A 16,800-nucleotide genomic window follows, 5' to 3' on the forward strand; every position below is an offset into this window, starting at 1 on the left:
TTTGGCCTTTGAATATAGGTAATATAAAGCCTATACCAAAAGAAAACAACAGGAACCAGATCTGCGGGAAAGGAAGGAGAGACAGCCACAAATTCTGATAAGTGGGACAATACTGCAGGTTAACCAGAGCAGGTTTTATTTGGATCCAGGTTAGAAGTTGTAGCCAAAATGACCTTATATTTTCAAATGGATCCGTAAGCAAAGAAGTCTATAAAAAGTTATGCCAAGTGCATGATCACAAAATGCTCTCCACAGGTGAAATGAAACATAACTACATTCCTCTAGTCGGATGAATTTGCTCAACAAGACACAAGACTGTTTCTGACAATCCACAGCCCATAAGGTCATGTTCATAGAAGAATTTCCCATTTCACTGACCATCCCAGTTAAGCAAATGCAAAAGCACAAGGTTAGGAAAAAGGACTCAACTACTGAGATACTCCAAGAGCTTGGCAACACTGACACGTGGCTGCAATGATGGCCCCAGGCCATACCTCAATCCTGGGATGTCCAGAGCAGCTCTTCCAGTGAGCTTTCCAGGAGGCAGATGACTGCCTAGGGGGAGCAGCCTGGAAATCACTCTCCGGGCAATCACTCAGCATTACAGACTTACAATCCTTCAGTCTCTACTTTTGCTTTTATTACAAATTCCGTTTTGTGGCACCAATTTGTGGAATGCAAACTCATGTTTTAAGGGCTTTAGGGGTAGCAAAACAATTTGCGTAAATTTCTTCTTATTGAGGTCATTAATAAAGACTCCTTTCCGGGTAGTTTTCAGAAATGCTGGAGTACGTAACACTTCTTACTAGATCTCAGGTCAAACAAAAAGTAAAACAAAGACACCACAAATCCCACAACTGTCTCCTCTTCAGTATCTTCTTCCTAGTTCTTCACCTCAGTCAGAGCTGACAAGTACCAGTCAGTCATTCACCTCCTTCATTCAAGTCCTAAACTCCGTCCCTAGAGCAGGAGACTCCTGGCAGCACAGGTGGAACTCTCAATGAGACTTGGGAGTTAGGCTGATGTCTGACGAGATGTGTTCTCATCGGTTCCAGCATCAGCCACTCAAGGGGAGAAAGAGGTGTCAGCAGGGTGAACGGACAGAATCGCTGACGAGACTCTACTCTGACTGAGTGGGTAAGGCTGGGCCTCTCCAGGATCTGTAGTCCTGGGAGGAGTCCAGATCTCCTGGCCCAGGATCTGTAGTCCTGGGAGGCTACCGATCCTAACTTTAGACTCACTAGCAATGACCAGCAGCATGTTTGGACAGATTTTATAACGAGGGCTGACGCTGCCAGGGTTATAGTAGGTGACCATTTCACTGGTTCACCAAAGCTAAACAAGATTCACTATGTGGGACAGCAGGCGCTGAGCTGAGACTAGATGGGGTGGTGGTGGTGTTTTCTTAACGTGTACAGAAAGAACGTGTACAGGAAGAACGAGATAGCTGCCCCTCGAACAGGGCGAAATACTCAGGTGTGTGCTGTGATTCTTTCCCCTGAGCAGGAGACAGCAGACGGTCTCTCTTCCACTAAGTTGAAAGGGCTCATGGGGACATGGTGGCCATTTGTTCTTCCTCTAGCTCCACCTATTCTGAATCAACAATTCCATGGCAAACTTTTCCTAAAGAACTTAAAGGAGATAGAGGGCAGGACATCTGATAGTAGGAAACAAGCCTGGGCCCTCGGCTCTGGGTATGGGGAGCAGCACGCAGCTCCAGTTAAAAGTGTTTCCCTAGATTAGCCACGTGAAAACTTTCTAATGTGTGATGACCACATCCTTACTTTGCAAGGCTAAAGTATATTTAAATTCAGTCTTGGGGCTGTGAGAGAGAAGAGCCACTCACTATTCTGTCCTTATGGCATGTTCCAGTGCAAAGTTGTCGTGGATTCCTGCACGAGATATGCTGTTCTCCAGAGAACAGGAATAAAAAATGAAAATCAGCCACTCACCACTACCCATCTCCCTCTCCCCTTTAAGAAGTTAGCAAAACACCGTGACTGAAGCCAGAAGCTCTGTCTTCTCTCAAGAACAAGTATAAGAACATAGGATTCATAAAAAAAATTCCCTGAAAAAAGAAATTAACTCAAAATGGATCAACAACCTAAATGTAAGGGCTAAAAGTACAAAACTCTTAAAACATTGGGGAAAACCTTCATGACCTTAGTTCTGGCAAGTGATTCTTAGCCATGACACCAAAAGCATGAGCAACAAAAAACAGGTAAATTGGACTTCATCCGAGTTAAAAACTTTGTGCATCAGATGTTATTAAAGAAATGATAAGAACTATACAACACGAGAAAATAAATATCTGCAAATCATATATGTGATACAGGTATAGTATCCAGAGTGTGTAACAAACTTACAATTCAACTACAACAAGACAACCCAATTTAAAAAAGAGCAAAGGACATAAATATTTCTCCACAGAAAACAAACAACTGGCAATAAGCACATGAAAAGATGCTTAACACCACTAATCATCAGGGAAATGCACATCAAATCTACGATGGGGTACCACTTCACACCCACTAGGATGGTCATTTAAAAAAAAAAGAAGTGATGGTGAGGATGTGGATACATTGGAATTGCTAGTCGGAATGCCACTGTGGAACATGTTCTAGTGGTTCCCTACAAAGTTAAACATAGAACTATCCTATAATATGACCCCAAAATTCCACTCCTGTGTGTACAGCCAACATAATTAAAAACAGGTACTCAAGTTATACTGTACACAGACATTCACAACAGCATGATGATAACCAAAAGATAGAACAAACCCAAATGGCCATCAGCAAATGACTGGATAAACAAAATGTGATACATATCCAAACAAATGACAACTGGTCATAAAGAAGTATCAGTCACTGACCAATTTCACAGTGTGGGTGGACCTTAAAAACATTATGCTAAATAAAGGCCAGACATAAAAGGTCATATACTGCATGATTCCGTTTATATGAAGTATAGCAAATCTATAGACCAAGAAAGCAGATTAGTGGTTGCTAGGGGCAGGGGAAGGGGAGAGTAAGAAGGAATAGCATTAATGGGTGGGGAGTTTTCTTTTAGGGTGATAGAAACATTTTGGAACTAGACAGAGGTGGTGATTGCACAACACTGTGAATGTACTGAACTGTTCACTTTAAAATGATTACTTTTCTTATGTGAATTTCACCTCATTTTATAGAAGCAACTATAGCTGTCTTGTTTTCCTCTAGGAACGGGGTAGTTTTTCCTTGGTATTATAATTTCCTTATATAAACAAAGCTGGATCAATTTTTCAAAAAATAGAAAGGGTTGCCCTTCTTTGTGACAAGTACTAAGAAGGTGAGCACAAGACATCGTGTGGGGCAGTCGAGTGGAAAGAAGGTCGGCTTCTCAGGAAGCTGGGTGCCCCTGCTCGGAAGGCACTATAGAGAAAGGCCCATCAGGCCCTACTTTTGCAGAAAGAATATGAGGCTGACATGCAGAAGAGAACAACAAGGAGGAGACAGTCAGGTGCTCAACACAAACACTAAGCACTTGTGGAAAAAGCTGGTACCGCAGGTGTTAGCGAAATGTCCAACTTGGAGCAAATGCAGTAACAAAGTGACCACACAACCAATTACAGTATATATTTGTTAATAACAAAAGTAAGAGCAAACATTTCATCCCTTTCCTACATAAAACAAAACACACTATTTTTATTAGGAGAAATAACTCACTTGCTGTATGTTTAATTTTGCTGACTTCTTCGTTCACAGTAGAGACAGAAGCCAATGGTGCTTGCTGTCTATTATCTGCAGATCTTGGTTGAATAGAATCATGAATATCTACAGATTTCTGTGATATTGTATCCTAATAAAATAAAAAATTCCTTGTAAGTACAACAAATCTTAAGGATGAAAACAGTTTCTAGTATGCTGTTTTTGAAAACAATTACATGGGTCACTATGAAAAGGACGTTCTACACAGTGATTACAGACAAAATGGGGAAATTATTTAAAGTTACCTATGCACAGATAAGAGCTGATAGCCTTTAAGAGAAAAAGCTACCTTTCTGACCCTCGAGGGTCTCAGGTCTGGTACCACCCAAAAGCAACAGATAAAAATGCTAAGCTTCATTGTATGGAAAAACCAATCAGGGATATCCAGGACTCTTCATGCAGTCTAAACAGAACATGTATGTGGCAGAGGTGGGATAGGTTTCTGCAAGCTCTGTGTAGGTGGAGCTCAGGAAAGTTTTGTAGGGGTGAGTTTAAGGAAAGATGTTCTGTCATCCAAGGAAATGGCGACCAGAAAGATCAGTGAGAACGTGACTAGGAGTGTGGTGTCATGAGAGAAGCTCAACGTTCAAGTCAACACCAGACTTTGGCTCCAGGATTAGGTACAACCTTGGAAAAGCAATGAACACTTCTGAGCTAGGGTTTTCTGATCTGAAAATGGAGAGGACCTTTCCTAGTAGGTTATTAGGATAATAAATGCAAAGCACTGGCACAGTTATCAGACAATATATGATAGCTGTCAATACTATTCTGGCTTTATTTTGTTACAGCAATACAGCATACCAGAAAGAAGCCAGAATGTGTTTTCCAGAGGAACTGAGAATTCTGACTCAACAGTTTTAGCTGGAAGCGAACTCACCTGGGTTTCTGAAAGGAAGACAGGGGCCTGTGTTTCCAAGGAACAGTGCTAATCAAAATGGTATTTTAACTTAGACTTAAAATATCAGTTTATGATTTTTCATTTGCTGTTCTGTATAAAATGGGGATAATGTACCAAATCGGGTTCAAAAAATTTCTAAAAGGATCACATGTAAAAATATTTTTTAAACAGTGACGTGCTACACAAATCTAAAGCCATATTATTATTGTTATAACTGTTCTTAATTATCTTTGTATTTTTCATAAGCATTTAACAAACAAGAGGCCTTTAATAAATATTACATAGATCCAGAAGACTCATTGGGTAATTTCTTTGACCATGACGGCCTATAATACACTTTTAAGTAAAAAGTTAAATGGAAGTGGGGCGATTGGGTGGCTCAGTCAGTTAAGCATCCAACTTCAGCTCAGGTCATGATCTCACAGATTGTGGGATCGAGCCCTACGGCTCCACGTTGAGAGTGTGCAGCCTGCTTGGGATTCCTGCTCTCCCTCTCTCTCTGCCCCTCCCAAGTTTGTACTCTCTCTTTCTCAAAATAAATAAACATTAAAAGAAAAACTTAAATGGAAGAATGCATATAGCAACACTTCTTAATTTATAAATCCTTTAAGGGAATGTTTATTTAAAATTAACTATTAAAAGCAAATGTCTCAGGGCGCCTGGGTGGCTCAGTTGGTTAAGCGTCCGACTTTGGCTCAGGTCGTGATCTCGCAGTCCGTGGGTTCGAGCCCCGCGTCGGGCTCTGTGCTGACAGCTCAGAGCCTGGAGCCTGTTTCAGATTCTGTGTTTCCCTCTCTCTGACCCTCCCCCATTCATGCTCTGTCTTCCCTCTGTCTCAAAAATAAATAAAGGTTAAAAAAAATTTTTAAAAAATTAAAAAATATATAAGCAAATGTCTCTTTTTAACTTGTATGTTTTTTCTTGAGAGAGAGAGTGAGAGTGAGTGAGCGTGTGCACACGGGGAAGAGGGACAGAGGGAGAAAGAATCTTTGCAGGCTCCATGCTGAGCAAGAACCGGGATGCAGGGCATGATCCCACAACCCTGGGATCCTGGCCTGAGCCAAAACTAAGAGTCAGACACTCAACTAACTGAGCCACCCAGGTGCCCCAGTTTGTACATTTTAGTAAGTATATTTTAAGGGGGAGATTAATAAGTTAATAGAATAAAAAAATGTATTATCTTACTGAATATAAGTGAAAGTACTGGTTTTTGAATTTTTTGGGTCACTGGCTCTTTTGAACATTCTCATGATCCCTAAAAAGCTTCTCCCCAGAAAACCAAATGTACACAAAAACTAGGTCACAGTATTAGGAATTTAAAACTTCTCCTTTGTATCAGAGGAATTTTTTTTTTTAAGTTTATTTATTTTTGAGACAGAGAGAGACAGAGCATGAACGGGGGAGGGGCAGAGAGAGAGGGAGACACAGAATCGGAAGCAGGCTCCAGGCTCTGAGCCATCAGCCCAGAGCCCGACGCGGGGCTCGAACTCACAGACTGCGAGATCGTGACCTGAGCCGAAGTTGGACGCTCAACCGACTGAGCCACCCAGGTGCCCCTCAGAGGAATCTTTTAATGTTAGGCATACTGCATTCTCAGTTTTTCTGATCAACCAATTAAAGACGATTTTTTTGTAATTCTGCATTTTTTAGAACAGCTGTGAACCAGACGTATGCCCACACCTCTCCTTTTAAAAAGGACTCTTTAATGGAAAAGGAGGAACTCCGATGAAAGAAATCTCTATGTATCGAAGTGGAGACATCTCTTAGATATTCCAGATGTGTTAGTCTCCAAATAAAATTTCATTTTTTGAGAAAACTATATGTAAATTTATATACTGTATATATAAATGTATAGAAAAAAGCTGGAAGGATATACACCACAATATTAAACCCTGGAGTTGCAGTGGAAGGGTACAGTATAAAAAGGGCCTTGCATTTTTTTTTTACCCTATTTTCTTCTGTAATTTTTTTTTTAACAATAACTGGGTATTTTTCTATTTTTAATATTGAAAAAATAGTCCTTCACCAAATCAGTGCTGGATATGCACCTGTGCTGGACTGTCACACGCTCACAGTGCTTGCAAGTTTGCTGAACCGAAGAAGACTGACTGTTGCTCTGGGGAAAAGGTGGAAGATGGCCCTAAATTCTTGAAATCTGGTGGTGCTGCCATCGTTCATATGGTTCCTGGCAAGACTATGCGTGTCGAGAGCATACTCTGGGAGAGGAGACAGACAGCTGCTGTGGGTCACCATCAAAGCAGTGGACAAGAAGGCAGCTGGAGCTGGCAATGGGACCAAGTCTGCCCAGAAAGCTCAGCAGGCTACATGAGCGTTCTCCCCAATAACGCCACCCCTATCTTTTTTTTTTTTTTTTAATGTTTATTTTTGAGATACAGAGAGAGACAGAGCGTGAACAGGGGAGGGGCAGAGAGAGAGGGAGACACAGAATCCTAAGCAGGCCCCAGGCTCTCAGCTGTCAGCACAGAGCCCAACGTGGGGCTTGAACCCACGAACTGTAAGATTATGACCTGAGCCGAAGTCAATGCTCAACCAACTGAGCCACCCAGGTGCCCCAATGCCACCCCAGTCTTATTCAGTGGTGGAAGAACGTCTCAGAAATGTTTGTGTCAATTGGCCTTTTAGGTTTAACAGTAAAAGACTGGTTAATGGTAACAATGCATCGTAAAACCTTCAGAATGTTTTGTGGACCATTTGTTGTGTGTGTGTGTGTGTGTGTGTGGCAGTTTTAAGTTATTAGTTTTAAAATCACTACTTTTTAATGGAACAATCAGCTTGGCCAAAAATATGTCACAGAATTTTGAGACCCATTAAAAACAAGTTTAATGAGAAAAACAAAAATAAATACAAAGTAGTCCTTCAGTGCACAGCAAGATATACTCAGCTGAGGATGGCATTAGAAAATACCATAATTTCTTGGCAAACTATAAGTCGTAGAGAGAAGAGAAAGAAAAGGAAAGCAGGGTGCAAGAAGCAGTAGATCTCAGAAGGGGTGGCAGCAGCAGCTCTGGAAGGAGCCACAGAGAGGGTGAGACGGTCCTGAGGGGCCCCGCTGGCTCGCCCCAGGGAGCCCTGCAGCAGCCCAGGCACTGAGCACTCACCTGGCACATGCCGCTCCAACGGCTTTCTGTGCAGTGAATGCCCTGACCTAATTCTCATCACAAGACCACTCTAACCCAAGGTCAGGTAACTTGCTGAGGCCACAGAGCCAGTCACTGCACAGTCAGGATTTTATTTTGGGGCTGACTCTAAAGCCCACACTGCAAATTACTATACTATACAGCAGAGGCAGAAAAACCAAAAGGACACAAAGCAAGCAAGGAGTGGGCCAATTTTAAGAAAAACAGGAAACAGAGTGAGCTCATTCTGGGCTTAAAACAGGACTTCGTAAGTGGAGTCTGTGATGAACAGACCAGTCCTGCAGATCAGGATCATGGAGCAGCGTGCCCCCAAGGTTCCAGATGTGACAGCTCTCTCGAGACAAACTCAAAGTAGTACTTTACTATGAGATCTAAGTTTTAGTCATTGACTATCAGTTGAGAAATTTAAAAGTTGTGGGGGACAAATCAACCAATGGACACTAATATGCTCCTGCTGGCGTCCTGGGTTTAAAACTGAATAAGCCCGTGGGCGCCTGGTTGGTTCAGTTGGTTGAGCAGCCAACTTTGGCTCAGGTCATGATCTCCTGGTTCACGAGTTCAAGCCCTGTGTTGGGCTCTATGCTGACAGCTCAGAACCTGGAGCCTGCTTCAGATTCTGCCCCTCCCCCATCTGTGCTCTATTTCTCAAAAATAAATACAAAAACATTAAAAAAAAAAACAAAACACCTGAATAAGGCCAGATTAGAGAATAGCACTGTTTCAATGGTAATTTCCTGATTTTGTTAACTGCACTGTGGTTATGTAAGATTTTTTTTTCTTCTTCCAAAGGAAAAACAGAGTAAGGAACTTAGGGATAAAAGGACATCTTATTTTCAAAGAACTCAGAAAGTCTTGGGGGCGGGGTTGATGAGTGAGAGAAAAAGGAAGGAAGGAGGGAAGGAGGGAGGGAGGAAATGATAAAGCAAATACAGTAAAATGATAACATCTGGAGAAACTTGGGTGTCATGTTAGTTTTATGTGTCAACTGTCTAGTGTCTAGTATCCAGTGATTAATACAAGTGTTGCTGTAAAGGTACTGTGTGAATGTGGTGAACATCTACAGCCAGTTGACTTAAGTAAAGGAGATGATCCTCAATGTGGCAGAGCCTCACGTGATCAGCTGAAAGGCCGTCAGATTTCCCTGAAGCAGCAGCTCCTGCCCAGGGCTTTCCAGTCTGCCCTACAGATTTCAAATTATTGGCCCTAATAATTGCATAGCCAATCCTGTGAAATTTAAATAAAAAAAATATAGATATGTATGTGCATATATCATACACGAACAAATATATATGTACAGACAGAAACAGAGATATTTCCTGCTGGTTCCACTTCACTGGTACAACACTGATGGATACAGATTTTGGTACCATGAAGTGGGGGTGGAAGTGATTTTGGAACTGGGTAATGGTAGAAGCTAGAAGAGTTTTGAGGCATATGACAGAAAAAGCCTACATTGCCTCAAAGAGACTGTTAGTAGCAATATGGACATTAAATGCAATTCTGGTGAGGATGGAGAACGAGGTAAAATGCATGTCAGAGAAATCTTCTGTCATCCTAAAGAATACATATAATGGTCATGAATAGAATGCTGACAGAGATACGAATGTTAAAAGTTCTTCTAATAAGATCTCAGAAGGAAATTGGGACTATGTTACTGGATAATGGAAGAAAGGCAACAGTAAAATCTTAGTGTGTGAGCATAACTCCATCCGGAAACATGCTTATAATCCAAAGCACTCGGGGCGCCTGGGTGGCTCAGTCGGTTAAGCGGCCGACTTCGGCTCAGGCCATGATCTTGCGGTCCGTGAGTTCTAGCCCCGCGTCGGGCTCTGTGCTGACAGCTCAGAGCCTGGAGCCTGTTTCAGATTCTGTGTCTCCCTCTCTCTGACCCTCCCCTGTTCATGCTCTGTCTCTCCCTGTCTCAAAAATAAATAAATGTTAAAAAAAAAAAATTAAAACAACAACAACAACAACAACAACAACAACAAAGCACTCGTGTATCAAAGGTGAGTTTCAAGAACCACTGGCTCAGTTGTGATCATGTGATATATGGTGTCATGTACTACTCATTTATCAAGTTAAAATTTATTAGAAATGTCTGCCTGTCTTGTGGACAGTCACAGAACAAGTTACTTGCAATCCCAGGTTTTCTGCATGTGTTATAAACTGGCAGAAAACTTAGCTAAATTGTGTTGTACTACTGGGTGGAAAGTAGAACTTGTAAGTGATGAACTTGCATATTTAGCTGAGGATATTTTCAAGCAAAAGGTTGAAGATACGGCCTGGTTTCTCCTTGGTGTTTACAGAAAAATGAGAGGATACACAGATACATTGAGGAAGAAATTACTAACTAAAAAGGAACTAGCACTTGATAATTTGATAGGATCTTGGCCTATCCAGACCGCAAAGGATGCTAAAAGTGGAAAACTCATTGTTATGAAAGCATTTCTTTGGATAGCAAGACAACTTTTTGTTGAAAGACATTAGGTATGTGGATTCAATGGATCCAATCAAACATCTCAGCAGAAGCCAAGGAGAGAGAGGAAGTTATCTACAAAGGATCCATGAATAAACCTCTTGACACACTCAAGAGACCCACAGGGATTTTAAGAATGATTTACTGGTAGAAACACAGCCAGCCTAGACTGAGAAGGACAGACTTGGGACAAAATGAAGGAAGGTTATCAGCCTTCTGGGATTCTACAGGCAGGAAGTGGGCTGATGGAGCTGCACGGCTGCAAACATGTGCTAACCTGTAAGAAGTAATGATTTAGAGAGCAGACCTGCAGGATCATAGGGAGGAGCCATGGGCCCAGAGGGCAGAGCATCAAGACACAGAGAATTATCCTCAGGCCTTGAAACTTAATGGAATTTACCCTGTTGGGTTTTCAACTTGCTTATTAGGGCCAGCTACCCTTTTATTCCTGCCGATTTCTCCCTTTTGGGATGACAATGTTTATCCTATGCTTGTCCCACCACCTGTAATTTGTTTACAGGTCCACAGATGGGGAGGGATGATGCCCCAGAAGAGACCACATACCTAATCTAGATGGCTGTGATGATGAGATTTGGGACTTTTGATATGATGTTTAGAACAGATTTTGGACTTACTGATGCCATAATGAGTTGAAACTTTGGGGAATATTGGGAGGGGGTGAACATACTTGGCCTGAAAGATGAACATTAGTTTCTGGGTGCCAGAGGGCAAACTGCAATAGGTTGAACAAACAGTGGCTCTAAAAAGGTACATCTAAGTTGTTACCTCTGGTACTTATGAAGGTTACTTAGAAACAGGGTCTTTAAAGACGGAATTAAGTTAAAGAGTTTGACATGAGACGGCTTATATCTTATCTTACAGACATAAGAAGGCTAGTGTCCTTACAAGAGAAAAACGCAGACAGGATACATACAGATTTGACATCATACAGCCATCTGAAGATGGGGGCAGAGACTGGAGTGATGTGTGTACAAGTCAATGCATGCTAAGGGTTGACAACAGCCACCAGAAGCTGGAAAAGGCAAAGGATTCTCCCTTAAAGCCTCTGGAGGGAACGTGGCCTTATTGATGCCTTAATTTGGGGCCTTTGGCCTCCTGAACTGTGAGACAACAAATTTCTGTTGCTTTAAGCCACCAAGGTTGTGGTAATTTCTTGTGGCAGACCTAGGAAACAAATATATTGGGTGAATCATATATTAGAATTCTTTGTACTGTTTTTATAATATTTCTTTTAGGTCACACTGTATCCAAATTAAAAGCTTAAAATAAATACCCAATAATGTCTTTAACTTGGCATGGAAATCCTTTTACATAACCTCATACCTGCCTCTTAAAACTCTGGACATCATATTACTCTATGTCTCAGACCACCTGTATTATAAAATAATTTAAAATACCTCCTTCATGGCACTTACAGAAATAAATTTTAGCCACCTGGGAAATTCACCACCATGAGATTTAACCTAAGAATTCTCTGCACAGTACATTTATGCCATCTTTTTATTTTTATTTTTTTTAATTAAAAGAAAAAGTTTTTTTAATATTTATTTTAGAGAGAGAGCATACGAGAAAGGGAGGACCAGAGAGAGAGGGAGACAAAGAATCCAAAGCAGGCTCTAGGCTCTGAGCTGTCAGCATAGAGCCCAATGCAGGGCTCGAACCCACAAACTGTGAGATCATGACCTGAGCCAAAGTCAATGCTTAACTGACTGAGTCACCCACGTGCCCCTATGCTATACCTGGACTCATATAAAAGAATTTGGCCCATCAGAAAATTACTTCTCAAAAACAATTTTAAATATGCCTTATTTATGAAAACTTACCAGCTGCTTTTCACTCACAGGAGACAGAGGTGGGGGAGCAGTTTCTCCAGAAGAGGGACGCCAGGTCAAGAGCCTTTAAAATACCAAAATCACACCAGTCATTGAAAGTGTGAAACAGGACACATCAAACATGTTTTCAAACAGGCAGAAAAAAGTCACAAAAATATGCCAAAAACAATATAATCCTTCTTTGATTACTGCTAAAAACAATTTACTAAAAAAAAAAAATCTAGTGAAAAGTTTAAAATATGTACCTCCAGGAAACAATTAATTAGCATAATTAAAAGGGTACTCTGGTCATCATTAAAAAAAAACAAACCCAAAAACTACTTCTGAAAAGTTTCAAAAACTTTATAGTAAGTATTAATGCCATTATATATTCTCTATAAACTGAGACTGAGAAAAGTTTGAGACTTTTAAGAAATTCATAGAACTCTTTAGATTCTATTCTTTTAAAGTTTATTTATTTGAAAGACAGAGAGCAAGCACGTGCATACTCGAGAGCAAGTGGGGGAGGGGCACAGAGAGAGAAAGAGAATCCCCAGCAGGCTCCATGTTGTCAGCACAGAGGCTGGCGCAGTACTCAAACTCATGAATTGTGAGATCATGACCTGAGCCAAGAACAAGAGTTGGACCCTTAACTGACTGCGCCACTCAGGCGCCCTGATTCTATTTTTTTTTTTTAATGTATAACAATAAGTGAAATAAAATTTGGCCCCAAAGGGGAAATGACTTGCCACCCCTGGATTGGGTACTTGGAATAGAAAGATGATTAAGAACCAAGTTCTTGCTTGTGAGAAGCAGGAGCTCCTGGGAATTGGGTAGATAGGGGCTAGAGACATCATTTCAGTTCCGTATAGAAAGAACTCTGGCACAGTTTCTATGAAGAAATGCTTATTAGATGATCTTTAAGATCACGTACCTTAACTTGAATGTGTAGTTTAATAAACTAAAACAGAAGCAGTTCTTAAAAACAAAAAAAGGAAGTTCAGCCTGACTGGTTTTTGTGAAGACTTCAAAGGGAAAATGGCTAGGCAAGAATTCATACCATCTTTTGACATAAGGGCTACAGATAAACTGACAAAAATGGGTCATCGGTCAGGTAGGTTGCTCCAACAAAATGTGTACCAAAAAAATAAGAAAATCTGACCAACAGTTGTCCTTTCAGTGTATGACCACCTACAGACTGCTTTCCTAGAGGTGTGTCCCTTTTGTTTAACTTCTGATGTCCTATTTATTAGGATACTTAGAAGGGGATCATGTCAGCGCAAATATACTTAACTCATGTCAAGAAAAAGTTTATGATGTTTAAAAATGTGAATCATAGTTTTCATGTAAGTTTTATACACATACACATACATATACGTGTGCCTACTTAATAAGATGTTTTAAGTACGCTTTAAATCATCTTATTCAGCAGATTTAAAAGTAGTAGATTTGTGCAGGTCAGAGAGCCCCAGAAGCTGAGCTGGTAAGTAAATTCAATTATGTTGTACAAATAATCCAGGTGCTATTTATTAGTCATTTAGTGACACTATGTCTTAGTCTCTCCGCTGATAAAAACTCCTTCACTACAATTCCAAACTAATCCATCAGAAGACGACAATTAACTGTAAAACATATTTGCAAATTAATTTTCCTTAGATTATTAAATCTACAGTAACTGAAATATATGTTGAGTTTTTCACCCCCCAATCCAAAACCACTGCTTGCTTTAATCTGGATAATTAAAACCTTGTACAAGTAGAATCACTTCAATGTGACCAATAACCACATGACCAATCAGACTCAAGGGTCTGGTTTATAAATAATCTAATTCAAGTATTTGTATTTGTTATGGCTTATAGGACTCTGATTTGCAATAAATGCAAATTCATGGAACACTGAGGTATTTTTAAAAGGATTTCTGTTGTAAGAAATCACTAGTTACTATCAAACTTTTTAGGTCGATCGTTCAATATACAAATATAAAGTTGTAAAAAATCTTCTTACGCATGTGGGATTGTGGTTTTGAAGATATCCAGTGTGCAGTTACAAGTTTTATCCCAGATTTCTAGGGTAAACTTCTCACCATTCAGAATAACAACATTCTCTAAGCAGTTTGTACCAGATCGTGCTAACTGCTCATTGTCTAGAAAAGAAAAGAGCAATTCATTTATGTATTGCCAGGGCCATATTTAACACTTTGTGTCACTATTTGCTATAGACCTACCTTGCTGCACACACCAGTAGAGCTGGGCAAAAATATCATCCAAAAGTACATCACTGAGTACTTCTAAATACTGGGTGAACACATCACAAATTGCATAAAGTGCATGATTACAAGTTGTAGTCATCCATTCAGCTTTCTAGGGGGAAAAGTTGTTAAAAGAAGGTCAGACCATTCATCAACCACCAGAATTCAAGAAAAAAATTTTGCATATTTAAAAGCTAAGTCTGTTCACGTTCCTTTCAGAGCACTCACTTCCCTCTAGAATATTCCATTCACTTCAACTCAGTACAAGATCTATTTTTCTCCACTGTTCCATAACCATCTCTATATAAAATACTTTAAATATTTTTTGCATTATTTTTGATTATAAAAAATTACCACTGAATCGTCTTGCTATTAACATTATGACTTCTCAAAACAATATGCATGAATAACAACAGCTGGCCTTGCTCTAGAATATGACAGAATATAAAAGAGAAATAAACAAGAAGAAAATGATAAGAATTTATCCAAATGGGTTTAGCATAAATTTAAAATAAAACTTTTGAGAAGTATGGTTCTTGAAAATACCGTAAATGGTGAATAAGGCCATGCAAAGTAAAGAATTTATTTTTCTCAAGTATATAAAGACTAATCTGGACTGTTATTTTCATATATAGTTTTGTGACAGTGCATATACATCTGTCTACTTAATAAGACTTTTTAAGTAAGAGTCTACCTGTAGATTTAAAAAACACAGATCTAAAGTAAAACTTTGTACAGGCCAGAGAGTCCCCAAAGTTTGCATTTAATATAGCTGTATGAGACAAAATAAGAAAACTTGAGGCTCTCTCTTCCCTACATTTACTGAAATGCATACTATAATTGGTTTGTAGTAAAATACATTGAAATAAAATAAGACATCACTATGTATTCTTTATTCACTTCAGAATAAGAGGTCACTATGAATACTAAAAGAAAACTACTGGTATTTGTAGTTGTGGCAATATTCAAATGAAAAAAAGAAACCAGGGGCATCTGGGTGGCTCAGTTGGTTAAACGTCCGACTTCAGCTCAGGTCATGAACTCGCGTTTTGTGAGTTTGAGGCCCTTGTCGGGCTATATGCTGACAGCCCAGAGCCTGGAGCCTGCTTTGGATTCTGTGTGTCCCTCTCTCTCTCTGCCCCCCGACCCCTGCTCGTACTCTGTCTCTCTCTCAGAAATAAGATTTTTTTTAAAAAATGTTTTTTAAAAGAAAAAAGAAACCAGAAGTCACTGAAAACAACCAATTCATTAACTCAGTTCTATCCCCAAATACTGTTCTTTATTTATAAAGACATACCTTTTATTATAATGAAAAATTCTCTAGTTTTTTTCTTTTCCATGTCCTTAATTTGAAATAGTAAACTGTATTAGGAAAAGTATTAAGAACCTTTTAACTTGACTGTGTTAAATAAAATTTCATTTTCTCTTACCTCTGTCTGCTGTTCTGGTAATTTCATGTTGTCAAAGATTCTGAAAACAATTCTAAATAAATCCTGCCACCAGTGTTTTTCGTAAGTGTGGCCATAAGTTTTCATTATTTCGAACATTACTGTTAAACCCCTAAAATGATAAAACACAAGTAGAAAAACTGGAATACAAAAAAGCATGCTGCATCAGAATCCCCTCTTAAAATAGTTTTCAGAGTTCATAAAGCTAGTGAAAAAGTTTAGAAATAGTTTTAAACTAACACGTGATATTCAATTTTAAGAAATTTCAGCTATAGGGGTGCCTGGGTGGCTCAGTTGGTTAGGCGACCGACTTCGGCTCAGGTTATGATCTCACAGTACGTGAGTTCGAGCGCTGCGTCGGGCTCTGTGCTGACAGCTCAGGGCCTGGAGCCTACTTCAGATTCTGTGTCTCCCACTCTAACTCTCCCCTGCTCATGCTCATGTGTCTCTAACCCTCCCCTGCTCATGTGTCTCTCAGTCTCTCAATAATAAATAAACATTTAAAAAAAAAAAAAAAAGGAAATTTCAGCTATAAACTAGGTTTCTTTAGGATGCATTTTGTAGGGAAAAACTCCAAAAGCCTTGGCCTTACAATGTTTTATTTCATCTTTCCTTCACTCCCACCCTATCCTTCCCACATTTAAAAGTTGTAAAAGGTAATAAAGATTGCAAAAGATCATCATAAAATGAAGTTCTGGAAAATTTATAGGACTTTTTAGCTAACACTATAATTGTTCATATAGCATCTGTAAACAAAAGGAATTATAAAACTGATTGACTATGACATTCATGTGAGTGGTTTGCTGCCCACCGTATTCTAGGCACAGAGCAATGCCTGTCACCCATGAGGCACACAGTAAGTATCTATCGAATAAACTGCTTAGTACCACATTCACTATCTTTTGTTTAAGTGTTAAAACTAAAACTCAACATTGTCTTCCTGATTCTTTATTATCTTCCTCTAAATAATAATGCCTTCAGGTAACCATTAAAA

At 39.7% G+C, this 16,800-nt stretch overlaps 1 protein-coding gene across 2 annotated transcripts in view; it reads right to left on the minus strand.

Annotated features, from left to right (window-relative positions):
* ARFGEF1 (ADP ribosylation factor guanine nucleotide exchange factor 1) overlaps positions 1 to 16,800 on the minus strand; it is a 148,702-nt gene that overhangs the window by 7,447 nt on the left and 124,455 nt on the right. For both annotated transcript variants that reach the window (XM_042973206.1, XM_042973207.1), the window contains 5 exons: positions 15,789 to 15,918; positions 14,335 to 14,470; positions 14,115 to 14,253; positions 12,123 to 12,195; positions 3,705 to 3,837 (listed from right to left, as the gene is read on the minus strand). In XM_042973206.1, coding sequence (XP_042829140.1) covers positions 3,705 to 3,837; positions 12,123 to 12,195; positions 14,115 to 14,253; positions 14,335 to 14,470; positions 15,789 to 15,918 — 611 coding nt within the window. The remainder of the gene's footprint in view (positions 1 to 3,704; positions 3,838 to 12,122; positions 12,196 to 14,114; positions 14,254 to 14,334; positions 14,471 to 15,788; positions 15,919 to 16,800) is intronic.

This window comes from Panthera tigris, chromosome F2 (genome assembly GCF_018350195.1).
Source record: "Panthera tigris isolate Pti1 chromosome F2, P.tigris_Pti1_mat1.1, whole genome shotgun sequence".
Classification (NCBI taxonomy): Eukaryota; Metazoa; Chordata; class Mammalia; order Carnivora; family Felidae; genus Panthera; species Panthera tigris.